Source organism: Coffea arabica, chromosome 2c (genome assembly GCF_036785885.1).
Source record: "Coffea arabica cultivar ET-39 chromosome 2c, Coffea Arabica ET-39 HiFi, whole genome shotgun sequence".
NCBI lineage: Eukaryota > Viridiplantae > Streptophyta > Magnoliopsida > Gentianales > Rubiaceae > Coffea > Coffea arabica.
In genome coordinates this window covers 27,147,679-27,160,198 of record NC_092312.1, presented here as the reverse complement: position 1 = coordinate 27,160,198, position 12,520 = coordinate 27,147,679, and the positions used below count along the sequence as shown (strand labels likewise).

General features: G+C 33.2%; 1 protein-coding gene across 1 annotated transcript; it reads right to left on the bottom strand.

Moving 5' to 3' along the window:
* Positions 1 to 6,970: 6,970 nt before the first annotated feature.
* Positions 6,971 to 12,444, bottom strand: LOC140035895 (uncharacterized). Its single transcript, XM_072077267.1, has 3 exons — positions 11,827 to 12,444; positions 7,958 to 8,143; positions 6,971 to 7,351 (listed from the first exon to the last, which is right to left on the bottom strand). The coding sequence occupies exons 1-3, from the start codon at positions 12,397 to 12,399 to the stop codon at positions 7,061 to 7,063; spliced, it is 1,050 nt and encodes a 349-aa protein (XP_071933368.1). The 5' UTR covers positions 12,400 to 12,444; the 3' UTR covers positions 6,971 to 7,060.
* Between the last annotated feature and the right edge of the window lie 76 nt (positions 12,445 to 12,520).

Below are 12,520 nucleotides of genomic sequence, written 5' to 3'. Positions count from 1 at the left end.
GCATTCCTTTTTCTTTAGCCTGAAACAAGCCAGAATTAAAACGCTCACCTGAAACATAAAGTTCTCAAAACATTTTTTTTTATTGAAGGTGTTAATGTCTGTGTTATGTCCACATTCATTGTATTAATTTTAAATAATTGATTGGAGATTAATGATATCTTCAAATTGTATAAATGACTTTCAATAGATCAATTTTCTATTTTTACATATTTTGTACACCTATAAATATAGATTTTCGGTACTTTTATGCTAGAACACCATTTTATTAATACACACTGTTTCTTCTCATTTTTTGATCATCATTCTGACATGGTATTAGAGCTTTTAATCCCTTAACGGGTCATCGGTATTCCGTAGTTTGACAATGTTAATTATTCGGATTCCTATCATGGGCGTTCCTTTTCTTTTCTTCTTTTTTTTTTTTTTTTTAAAGTGCTTTCACATCATCCCGTGAGTGTTATTTTTCATGCCGTGAGAGTTATTTTTCATGCCATAAGTGCTATCACCTCATCCCGTGAGGGTTATCTTTCATGCCCTCTTTTGTAGATGCGGCTTTTGCTCCTATTATAGGTTTACACATCTTCATAGTGATTCATCTTTTAGGTATTTATTTCATTTTATAATTTCAGTTTGGATGTTTACTCCCTTCAATAACAACAGGTCCTATTCCCTTTTGAGGGTGTTTTTCATGCCGAAAGTGCTGTCACCCACGCTAAGGGCACAAGCCCTAAACTCAAGCGTTCCAGTGTGCGTTAATATGGAACTTGTGCCTGCATTACTATAAACTATATGCATACAAATTGTCATGGACTAGTGCCTGTTTTCACTCTTCCAAGTGTGTTTCCTCGTCTGTATGCCAACAACTTAGCATCAAAATTCTCCATAATTGTTATTTGCAAACAATTTCAGTGGATACTCTAATCGAAACTAAAGTGGAATCCATAACCTATGTCAGCAATTTGTATAGAGCAATTAAAATTTAAAACTATGTAATCTCTCTTCTATGGTAGTGGTCCAAATGTCAGTGCTTGAAGTTGGTACGATTGGAGGGCTCTAGTGATATGGGGCACGTTGGATTCCCAACATCATCCTTTGCTTGCATGCCACTCCCATAGTTGGGTAACCTAACTTTTCCTGGTTTTAAGCATGCAACATTGAAATTTTGGTTACAGAGGAAAAAAATAGTTGTGAGAAAAGGTAAAGAAAGTGATTTATCAATTGCCTTGTGATCTTGCGTTTAGCATTTTAATAATTAGTATTTAGATCTAAAGATTACACAAGAATGGATCAGCTCTTTGAAATGTGTTTCTGTATTTGATATGTATAAAGCAATTTTTCTGTGTGCTAACAAGAGGAAATATTTTCAGAAAAAGTACTGTATCTCCTTTCCCTTCAAGCAGCCTACGAGAACTGAGTATCACAATGAAATTTTCTTGAAATGTACGTGAAAATATCTAGAACAAGATTCATATTGTCGTTTGATTAATTGGACTGGGGTAGAGTTCGTGGTCCGCATTGAACCAGAAATGATTTGTATGTTTCCGTACATATTGTATGAATTGTGATAAGACATGCACTGATATACATTTTCATAGAACAATGTGTGCAGTGGCTATTTCAGATATGATTGTCAGATTCTAAATTCTTTTGGATGTTGAATCTATTTCGACACATTTCATCATTATTATTAGAATTTAAAACCATCAATTAGCAAATCTAGAGATTGCAACATACACGAAGAGGAACAGTAGTGATAGACATATATATCAGAAGACAATTGTGAAATTTGTATTTTTTCAGATCTATTATATTTATTAAATTGTAAATCTGTAATTTCTAGTGCACGTTTAACCCGCCCATTAGAGTACCGATATAGATCAAATCATGTTGGATGATTCTCAATAATATGTTAACGAAATTTTCTTTTATCAAAAAAAAAAAAAAGAAAGAAAGAAAGTGTGCAGTGGTTAAAATTGTACAAGTTCTATGACATGCTTAACAATTATCGAGGCCGCAGCCAGCTTTTTGACTAATGCAATACTATAACCTTGGCTAAATGGATTGTAAAGAAACTTCTTTTTTTAGGTAAAGAAATATATTTATCCCTTAAATATTTGTAAGACCATCCATTGTTCTTATCCCTCATTTTAAATGATTAAAGAACCAAATTAACTTCGTTTTAAATGATTCATAGCTATATTGAAGAATAGGCCGCACTTGATGCATTAATTTGATTTCTCAAACTTTTTTTAAGCTAAAAAAGCATATTTATCGATGGGGAGCAAAAAGCATCTATTATATTTGTTTTTAGTATAAGTTGAAAGTTTTGAACTCGAGATATCTCACTTATACACCCTCTTCCGCCCTCGTTTGTAATAGTTAATTCTCAAAATCTCAGCAAGTACTTGCTAAAAAATATAGCTACATCAGCTGGAAAAAAAAAAAAAAAAAAAAGCTTTGCAGAAGACTTGACCAATGGACTAAAACTAGCAATTTTTTCATACTTTGGGACTCAACAATTTGTCATGTTTTGGGATCTCAGCAGTCTTCTTGAACGCTTATCAATGTTGTCAAATTATTCAGACTCTATGACTTCTTCTTCCAATATAACCGTGTATTTAGTCAATTGATTGAACGCTTGGTAATGTAATTTACCGCAAACTCAGAAAAACATAAGAGCAGTTAAGACTTGAGTGGACGTAATGAAGCAATTACCAAGTGATCACTTAGCACAATCAACATGGAAGTCCACACCATAATTTACGTGGAAGGCCTTAATCATGAATTGCTTAATGTATCATTTGACACTTAAACAGAAATATTGAGACAAACCAACATAAAATTGACATTGGGAGACAATAATTATGAATTGAGTTATCTACCAAATGGAGATAAGTAAAATTCTAGCATGATTGAGGAAATTTTTTGGCTCTTAGCAAGGAAAAATGTGGTTAGCAAGGATTAGGACAAGAGCACAAGTGGAGTCATCATTGATTTGAAAGTTCCACTATTGGATCATTATTATTATGCTTAAGTGGCGTAGTTGTGTCATCATTTGCTCCATCTTCTCTTAAATAATCTTTTTTTTTTTTTTTTTTTTGCAAAATGGAATCAAATAAAGACATTTAGTTCCCATCTTCTTTTCCTCAGTGTTAAGAAGTGCTTCTAGGCTATAGTTTTGAATTGTACATGGCCCGGATATGAGTTGCTTAAGCTCAGTTGCATATCATGTTTATTAAGCTAAAAGCTACTTTGTACTGATCGATTGGAGTTTGATTGTTCTCCTTTTTCTCTTTTCTTTGTTTGGAGATAATTTTGTTTAGTATCCCTTGACAAGCTTTTATCAAATTTAGTTAGCTTATCAATTCCCAGAGACAAAAATAAAGTGGCAATTTTTCGGACAACTTATCAGCATCGTTATATGATAACCAGTTTTAACAAATATTTTTGGAACTCTTCCTTTTTCTTTATTTGGGAATACGTTTGAAATAAGTTGAAGCTGAAAGATGTTTAATATCAGATCTTCTTGAAGTTTGTTCTAACTTATTTTGATCAACTTGCAACCTTCTTCTTCTTCTTCTTCTTTTTTTTTCAGACACAAGGGGTATCCGGACTTTCGATCCAACTAATCCCCCTAGAGGAAGCCTACCCCTCGAACGTGATAACCCCAGGCAAGACTCGAAACCTGATAAGCATGGCCTGAAGATGCGCTTGTTACCAGAAAAGCTAACTCAGGGAGGGCATGTAAACCTTCTTCAGTAGAACTATACATTGTTTCAGAATAAAGTCATTCTCAAATTAGGGAAGGCAAGTTTAATATTAATTTGAGGGCCAATTGAAATGGTAGAAATTTCGAGACAGAGTCAAATTATCACCAATAAAAATAACCCAAGAAAGAAAGCGACAAGTCCATGATAATTACGCGTAGAAACGTCAAATCAGATATGTTTATAACTTGAAATTAGTGGAAGTGAGAAGAGTGTTTAACCAATTTATCATTAATCGAATATATTGTTTTTTTATCGGATTGCCAATGAATTGGGATTGCGAATGAATGTGCTAGCCTGATCTGTTTGGACAAATTAAGATTAAATTAGTGAGCTACTCTCACTAAACGTCAAATTTGATCTAAATTTGATTAAAATATGATACAATATTACCAATTAGAATTGTGGTCTGATCTAATCAGCAACGAGGTCCATGATGACATGCTTATCACAATCTGGTGACATAAGTCAAGTAATTCAAAGGCATGCACCCAAAATCTATGGGCTCGCTTCCACATTATTATCTATCTATTATTACCGTAACCATGCGTTTTGGCGTTTTGAGGGCAATTGTTGTTGTCTTAGTTTTTCTTATCCCTATTATACCATTAGTAATTGACGATTGAAAGTTCATATTGTGCCCTTATTGTTTAATGATGATTAAAGTCATTAACTCATTATATCATATGTGCTGGTTTAAAACAGTTAATGAGAAGATAAAATGTTAAATTGACAACTAAGATTACTATATTATTAATATATTGATTAAGAAAAAAAAAGAATGGCGAGAATAATTCAAAAACTCTTAAGACAAAAATTCTATAGGTAGTGAAACTGATAAATATTGATTATATTCAAATTTTTAACTACAGTTAACTTTTCAAAATTGTGCTTATATTAACACACATTTTCTCCCATTATCCTCACTTTTTAATGTCTTAAATTATTAGAAAAATACCAAAACATTGCTCGGAAAAGTTCTTCTCAAAATTGTCCAAAATTGTGATTTGAAAATTAGTTTTTTAAGGAATATGTTGGTGGGAAAAGAGGGATCATTACTTAATTTTTGTTAATGAAACTTTATTGCTGTGAGGCATGAAAGCTTGTATATTTATGTAAAAAACATGCAAAATTTATTTGCTTGTATCATCAATAGATTTTTCAATCATCTTTTTATCCCATATATATCACATCAAAAAAGTGCTATAATATTTTTTTTCAAAAAATTATCCCAAATAATCTATTATCCAAACACATTTCAAAGGCAACTGTCATTACAGAAATAAAAAATCAATCCCCATAATCAATCTAATATAATGATCCAACCTGAAACCGTTAATTAATTTTCACTATTGCTAGAGCTCTACAATGTGAAAATGGGGCAATAAATTGATGTTATTAATCATTAATTGATCCATTAATGCCCAATAAAATGGAATAAATCAAGATTTGGTGAAGACTAAAGTTACAAAAAAGATTTTTTTTTCAAGTTGCATGAGAAAGAAAGCTTAATTACAAAGAGGAAAAATATTGCTAGATTGGAATTGGAAATTGGTTCTTAAAGCAAAAGGACTTTTGGATACAGAACTTTAACTTGGACATACTTGAGAATGTTTCTAGAGATTTTAAGGTATTATTTTGACTGTGGCTCAATTTTCTATAGAAATATACAAGTTTAGCCCTAAGATATTCTTAAACTTTTGCATTGATTTTGGAGGCAAGTATTCCAATTGATTCTATTTAGAGTTGGAAGGAGTTAGCCCAAGATCTATTCTGCAATCGCTAAAAATGAGCACGCTTTAGCAAATATTTTTCTAACTTTCATTTATGCACTGGTTTTATAAATTATAAAAAATTTCATCTTTTTTCTATTGCAATTCCAGTAAAATAGACAATAACTCAACTAACTTTCATCTTCAAAGTTTTTATATGGTAGAATGTATCACAAAATTTTAATTTTTTATATGCAATATACATTTTGTATGACTAGCAATTACTAAATTTTGTTAGTCATAGTTTCTTAGAATATATTATATCAACAATCAACATTTAGCAAAGAAATTTAGTATATAAAAAATACTATATCTTCAAAAATATATCCATGGGCAAAGCACATGACATATTACTAGTTATCATTTAAAATCTCAATCTAAAGCTAAGTTTAACATGATCAGAAAAAATGTATTCAAACCAATTACAAGGAAATTGGAGACCAATTAATTAGCAGAATTATGGCCTATAAAAAGATCACAAAAAATATCGGCTGGGGACCAATTACAAGGTAATGTAAAAACCAATTAGGTACTCCTTTAAGGTGATAATGTATTCAAACCATCTTTTAATATTTCTTTATTCTAGCTAAAGGAGATAACAGCAACATAAGATAAACCCTACTTATTCTAATAGGGCATACTTTTACTTAGTACGTAAAACTACATTTTTCTTGTTTGCTAACACCTTGATAGGATGATCTTACTGGTGACAAGCTTAAAGGGTCCCAAAAAATATTGATAAAATTCTATGCACAAGTTGTGTCGATCTTTTTTTATGTCAGCATTATGTTCCATTTGGGTTCGCCACTTTGGCCACTTTCTTGTGAGATTTGTTTGTTTAAAGGGTTGATGTTAACATAACTTTTTGTCATATCAATTTCGTGGTATGGAAAGTCTTTTTGCGTGTGCCAAACACAAGCACCACTGTTCACAATTTGTATAGAAATAAAAAGTTCCTGCACTAGACATTATTATTTTATCTAATCCTAGAACAGTAATGGTACATCAACTAAAATAGCTTTTTTGAAAATGATGCATCAATTGGAAGATGCCTTCTTGTAACAGGTGTTCTATAGTCGAAGAATACCAAATGATAGTGCCTGACTCAAAAAGGTGAAGAAGACTAGAAATATTATAGTATGGTTGCCTCGTTTCATTGCCTTTTCCAACTTTTGGTCCCATTTGAGTCTTAAATTTGGTGGGGCAATGGTATAGGAAAAGAATTGAAGAATGATCTTCCTTCTCATTTGTTCTGCGAAAAGTAAAGGACGTTCAAATCTGAAATGTTTTAGATGGTGAATGTAGAACTTTAATTACGCAAAGGTTGTTGAATTCTGGATTGAAGTTCTCTCTCACGTTTTGTTAAATTTGTTATCCTCTCGTTCTTGAAAATATAACCAAAGAAGACTAGATCTTTTCAATAGACTTCAAAATGGCATGTTCTTCGATTGGAACTTTGATTACTATTTCATTGAGGTGAAAACCCCAATTGAGTTCAATTCGACTGAATAAATGTTTGGGCTATGAAGAAATGGCACACTTGCCAATAAATTCTTGAGTTCTATGTTTCTTGTCATATGCTTTTCGAAGAATAATTAGGCACTGAGCTTCGTGATGAAATTTAGGCTTGATGAGTCCCCAAACTACTTTAAAACTTGATCTTAGGTGCACGCGAATGACGAGAGGCAATCCCTTGTTTGATTCAAGCAAATCTTGCATGCTTCTTCCTGCAGCATACATTGGTTTATTTCTAGTGCCCACAAACAACTTGAACATTTCTGTATCATCAATCCCTGTATGAAACTCTGGAGCCTGCAACATTTTTTAAATCTTGAGTATTAGTTCAAGTGTGCAAAAGATAACCCAAAAATTTTAAGATGTTTTACTTTTCCCCTTTTTTTGGGACAAGAAAAATCTAATCATGATCAGTACCAAAGAAAGAGCAATTATGGTAGGTATATGTATGTATGTACGTATGTCCTGACGAACGACAAAAATACAACTTCAACAATTGGTTGTAAAGTTCTATTGTGCACCTCAAATTTGTTTTTGTTTTTAAACTTGTAAATCAAATCTTCTACCTTATAGTAATTTCATGCAGCTACATAGTATTTTCATGCAGCTAAAATCTTGCGGACATTTAAAAAATATTAAGTCCGCCACTTTGCTTCAAATGGAGAGAATATGAGCTGCTCTTTTACGAGGCCGAATTAAGGCTGCAAACTGAGATCAGATGAAGTTTAAGTCCCAGATTGTTTACTTTTGGCCAAAATAGAATACTGACAAGACTAAAACAGAGAGAGACAATAGAATCCTTGCTGGCAATTGGATAAAGCATGCATGCTTCCTTCTGTCCTTGACGGTACAAGTGACTGTAATGATTAAAGGTTGAAAAATGTATACCACACAAATGCTTACTTCAGTCAATGCAAAAGGGAGATTGCCAAATGACATTGCCAGGAAGGGTGGATGAATGTGTAGCCCAAATAGCTTCGACTTGTTGTCCACCACTAAGTCCACGGTACAATTGCAAGTGAGCAGCTTGGTGGTGACACCAGATGCATCAACTCCTTCAACCAATTCAAACTGGGGAATTCCTGCCATCTTTGCAAATATCGACTTGTTACAAGAGGTACAATATTAAGGAACGGATACGTGAGTTGGAGATCGATTCTGACCTACACAACTATGTCATTTCATGTTGAATTTTGATGCATATTGGAAATCTGATACTGTAACTTTTTGGCTGATGGAAGGAACTGTGGAATCTGAGTTTGCTATACATCGTGTTACATAGAACTTGAATTAAAGTTGAAAAGACATTGGTTAATTTACATGTTTGATGTGTAGATTTTTAACATTTATGATTCTTTGAGTGTCCCAGATTAGAGCGGTCCATTGTAGTTTATCCAAAATATTGAGGTACTATTGCATATTTTTGCCTAACATCAATAATCCAGGGTAAAAAATGATGGAAGATTTTATGTCGCTTTTAAGAACAATTCCCTCAATTTGTATCTCTCAAGAATGATAATTATTTATATTTTTTTGAATAATGACAATTTAAGGGTTAAAATCACTTATGGTAATTTTAATTCGAGGGCATGATATCCAAAAGGAACTGTATCATCTCTCAAAAATGATATTGCTAAATGACAGGAGAGTACCGTTTGACGAAGATAACAAGGCAATCATGACAATCAAGAAGAGGATAACAGACACAGAAGCAATGGTTGAGGATGAAACCACAATCATGCGTGCATTATAAGGTGGGATGACACACTCGTGCTCTTGCTCTTCTCCTCTCATATATGAACGTATTGATGTGATGGAATGATTTGTAAATAATTCAGAATGGCAAAATGAGCTTGAAGCCAAAAATACGACTAAATGCTCCTGATTTGTTCATCCAAAGAATGGAAAACAACAAAATTCTGGTCTGGTGTTATTAGCAACAAACGAACAAGCAAATTATTAAGCGTACGAATTAATTTCCTATCATTGATACCAACCTTCTCATGCAATATATATAGAGTTTATGTGGTTTAATATCAAGTTGAAAACAAGGAAATTGTTCATGTCATTGAAATTAATTAAATGGTCAAGAACAGGTGAGCCACAAAGAGAGACAAGATAGAAGTAAACAATTCTTAGTGGTGGATTTGCCTGAGCCTTTGTATATTGTGGATTTGATGGATAACAGATCCCATGAGAGGTGGAGCTTCCATTTCGATCACAAACATTTGTCCCTTTGAACATGCCACTATACTTCCAATCCCGGAAAAAAATCAAGGACTCTTAATCCATCTAGAAGGATCTTGTACGTACACAAAAATATTCAAAGGTACTAGCAATATATTTTATACTAGGAACAGCAACCTGTAGCAAGCTAATTGAAACAATACACTTATAAGGAATAAAAAATTAAAAATACTTAAAATAGATGGTGCAATGTAAATTAGGTATATTAATTTACAAAGTTTTCTTCCATTTATGTTTCATCTTGAGTTGATTACTATTTCATGAGCTAATAATGGCTATACCAACTTGTGAAATTAATTTGCACTTATCCGAGGAGAATAAACATCTAACTGTGTAATTTTCGTCATTTGGGTGGCCAATTGGGTTCTTAAGAATCTAGATGTGATTGCTCATTTATCAGCTAGGAATGTTAGTTCTATTTCAGACATTCGTACTTGGAGATTTTCTTCACCATCTTTTCTTTCCTCCGCAATTACTGCAGATCTATCTTCAATTTAATAAAATTTTCTAGTTTTTTTTATTAAAAAAAAAGTTTTCATGTGTTCTGAGAACCATTTAAGATAGTCAGGATAATGGCCCTACAAACAAATAGTTAAGATAGCAACATTTGATTTTTCTACTCTTAATTTCTTACTTGACGTTTTTCTCTTCCAACTTCAATGATACCTTTCAGCCTTTAGAATGAGACAAATCTCTTTCTTTAAACAAAAGCAAGTAAAGGCTAGAAAGGGCCTACAAATGGTTAAGGTAAAAGCATGTCTGCTTTGATAACCAAGGGTCACAATTTCTTGAAGTGGATCTGCTTTATTGCTCAAAATGACTAAAATAAGGTCCCTAAAAGTGTTAATAGTTCAATTTCCATGAGGCATGAATTATTGTTGAATTCCTATCGGACGTTTTAATCTTTTCCAGTGATAGGATTGGGCCTTTTAAGCCCAATAGGAAACAATTGTTTTTTTTTTTTTTTGAACAATGATGGGAAGGTGTAGCAGACAAAGCCCAACTACAGCCCAAAAGCAAAATTGCCTTCTTTCAAGAACCAACTTTCTCTAAAGGAGTTGGCTACTACATGGATTGTAGGGTACCCGTCAATGTGCCACTATATGTGATTTTTTTCTAAGTTCATATGCGTGTACGTGGTGCATCCGTTTGGTCAGATAGTGGTTCAGTCTCATTCGATTTTCTCGACCTAGTTAGGCCACCGTTAGACTAAGTTAGATGTGCCGTTATGTAAAAAAAAAAAAAAAGAATAATTCCAGAATAAACTTCCCCGTTTTCATATTTAGAGAATTATGAAAAGTGAAGGTGAAAGATAAACTAAACTATTCGATATTTGAATTAAACTCAGCTCGATAAGAGTTCAAGCAAATTTGGTTCGTCAACTAATCAAACCAAACTTGAACAACATTTTGTACTTGATAAATTTTCAAATTCAGCTCAAGTTTGGTTTAATTAGCATATAAGTGAAATTTACATATAAAAAGTTCAAACTATTCGATCTCGACTCGATTTCGCCTCGACAAAAGTTTATTCAACCTCAATTCGAGAAGAAAACAAGTCAAATTTGAACAAAATTCAATATCATTAAAATAATCAAATAAATCTGAACACTAAGATATTCAGCTTATTTAGGCTAGTTTACACTCCTATGAAAAAGATGATTTCCTTTGCATTAGCTATATATGGCTAAGAAAATGATGGCTAATAGTAATCATTCATACATTTAGTATTAGCGTGCAAGATTTTCAAAAGGCTCTTTAACTTTTCTTTCTAATCTTCTTCCAATGTAACTTTTTTACATCACGTAAACATATAACCAGGTGAATTAGCTATTTATGAAAGGGAAATGTTATTTGCACTTCATATTTTGTTATTTGCACTCTCACCTTTTGTTATATCATATAGTCTAATAAACGAAAACTATATAATAAAAATAGTAGTGGAAGCGCAAATAACAAAAGAGGAGTGTAAATAACATTTATTTACATAAAATTCTATACATTTGTCAGAAACACAATTCTTTGACTCCTGTGAAGATTTCCATATTGAGTCACTCCACAGTTTTACACAAATCTTGGGGTCATTGCATTTGTTTCTTTTGCTTTCTGTTTTCAACATGGTTTGGGAGATTTTACATATTGGCATTGCCCTAGTTGTCGGATTATGCACAACCATAATGTCATATGGCAAAAAATGTTACGAAGAAAGGAATGCCAAAATTGTCATGAAACTCTTTTTATTTTAATTCTAATTAACTTTTCCACTGACGGTTAAGATGCATCTACTGCGGGAAGGGTTGGGTTAAATAGTAAGATACGAGCAATTATAAATAGGAGGTCCTACGTTCAATTACCAAAAAAAAGGAGATGCATCTACTGCACGCCGCACTGATAACCGTTAAAATCAGAAACTAGAAGCACGCACTGACAACAGTCAAAATCAGAAACTAAAAGCAAGTGAAGAAAATCAGTTGAGAATGGGCCGAATCAAATATCTAAAAGGGGAAAAAGGGCTAGAGATTTTACCTTAATAGACATCTTAGGAGCTGGTGGCTTGGTGAGAATGTAGAACACAACTAGTGCAATCACCACACTCAGTATAAACCTCCAAGTCATCTGCAGAAACTTCCACCCTCCAGAAATAGAACCACCGAAAGAAAACATTCTCCACCATTCGGCCTTCTCCTCAAAATATTCCTCATCCTCTTCATACTCATGATCTTCTTCAATGTGATAGCCATTTCTGAGTCTATCAACAACAACCATATTGCCTTCGTGACGATTAATCTCTTCATTGTACGTAACTCCTGTTCCATGGCTTTGAACATCATGATCATAAGGGATTTTCTTCTCATGCAGGAAAAGGTTGGTTGATCCATGAGAGGACGAGTAACGCGATAGAGCAAGCCGATTGGCTGCTTCTTGGCTTGCGTTGTTGGGATTGTTGGCAAAAGTTTCTAATGCAGATTCATTGTTGATGTTACGAATTTCAGCACTGTATGCATGGGAAACTGATGATGGACTCTGTACGTAGTAAACTGCGCAAGGATAGGAGCGGAATAAAGCTTCCTCTTCTGGATCTGTTCTGTAGATAGTCATCGCTAGTGCAGTGAAAGTGTGTGTGTGTGAGTGATCAGAAAGATGGGCTGGGAAGAATGATTTGCTTGACATGGGAAAGGGTTTTTGGAGGGTTTTTAAACAGCGAAAAGGAGAGGTTTGC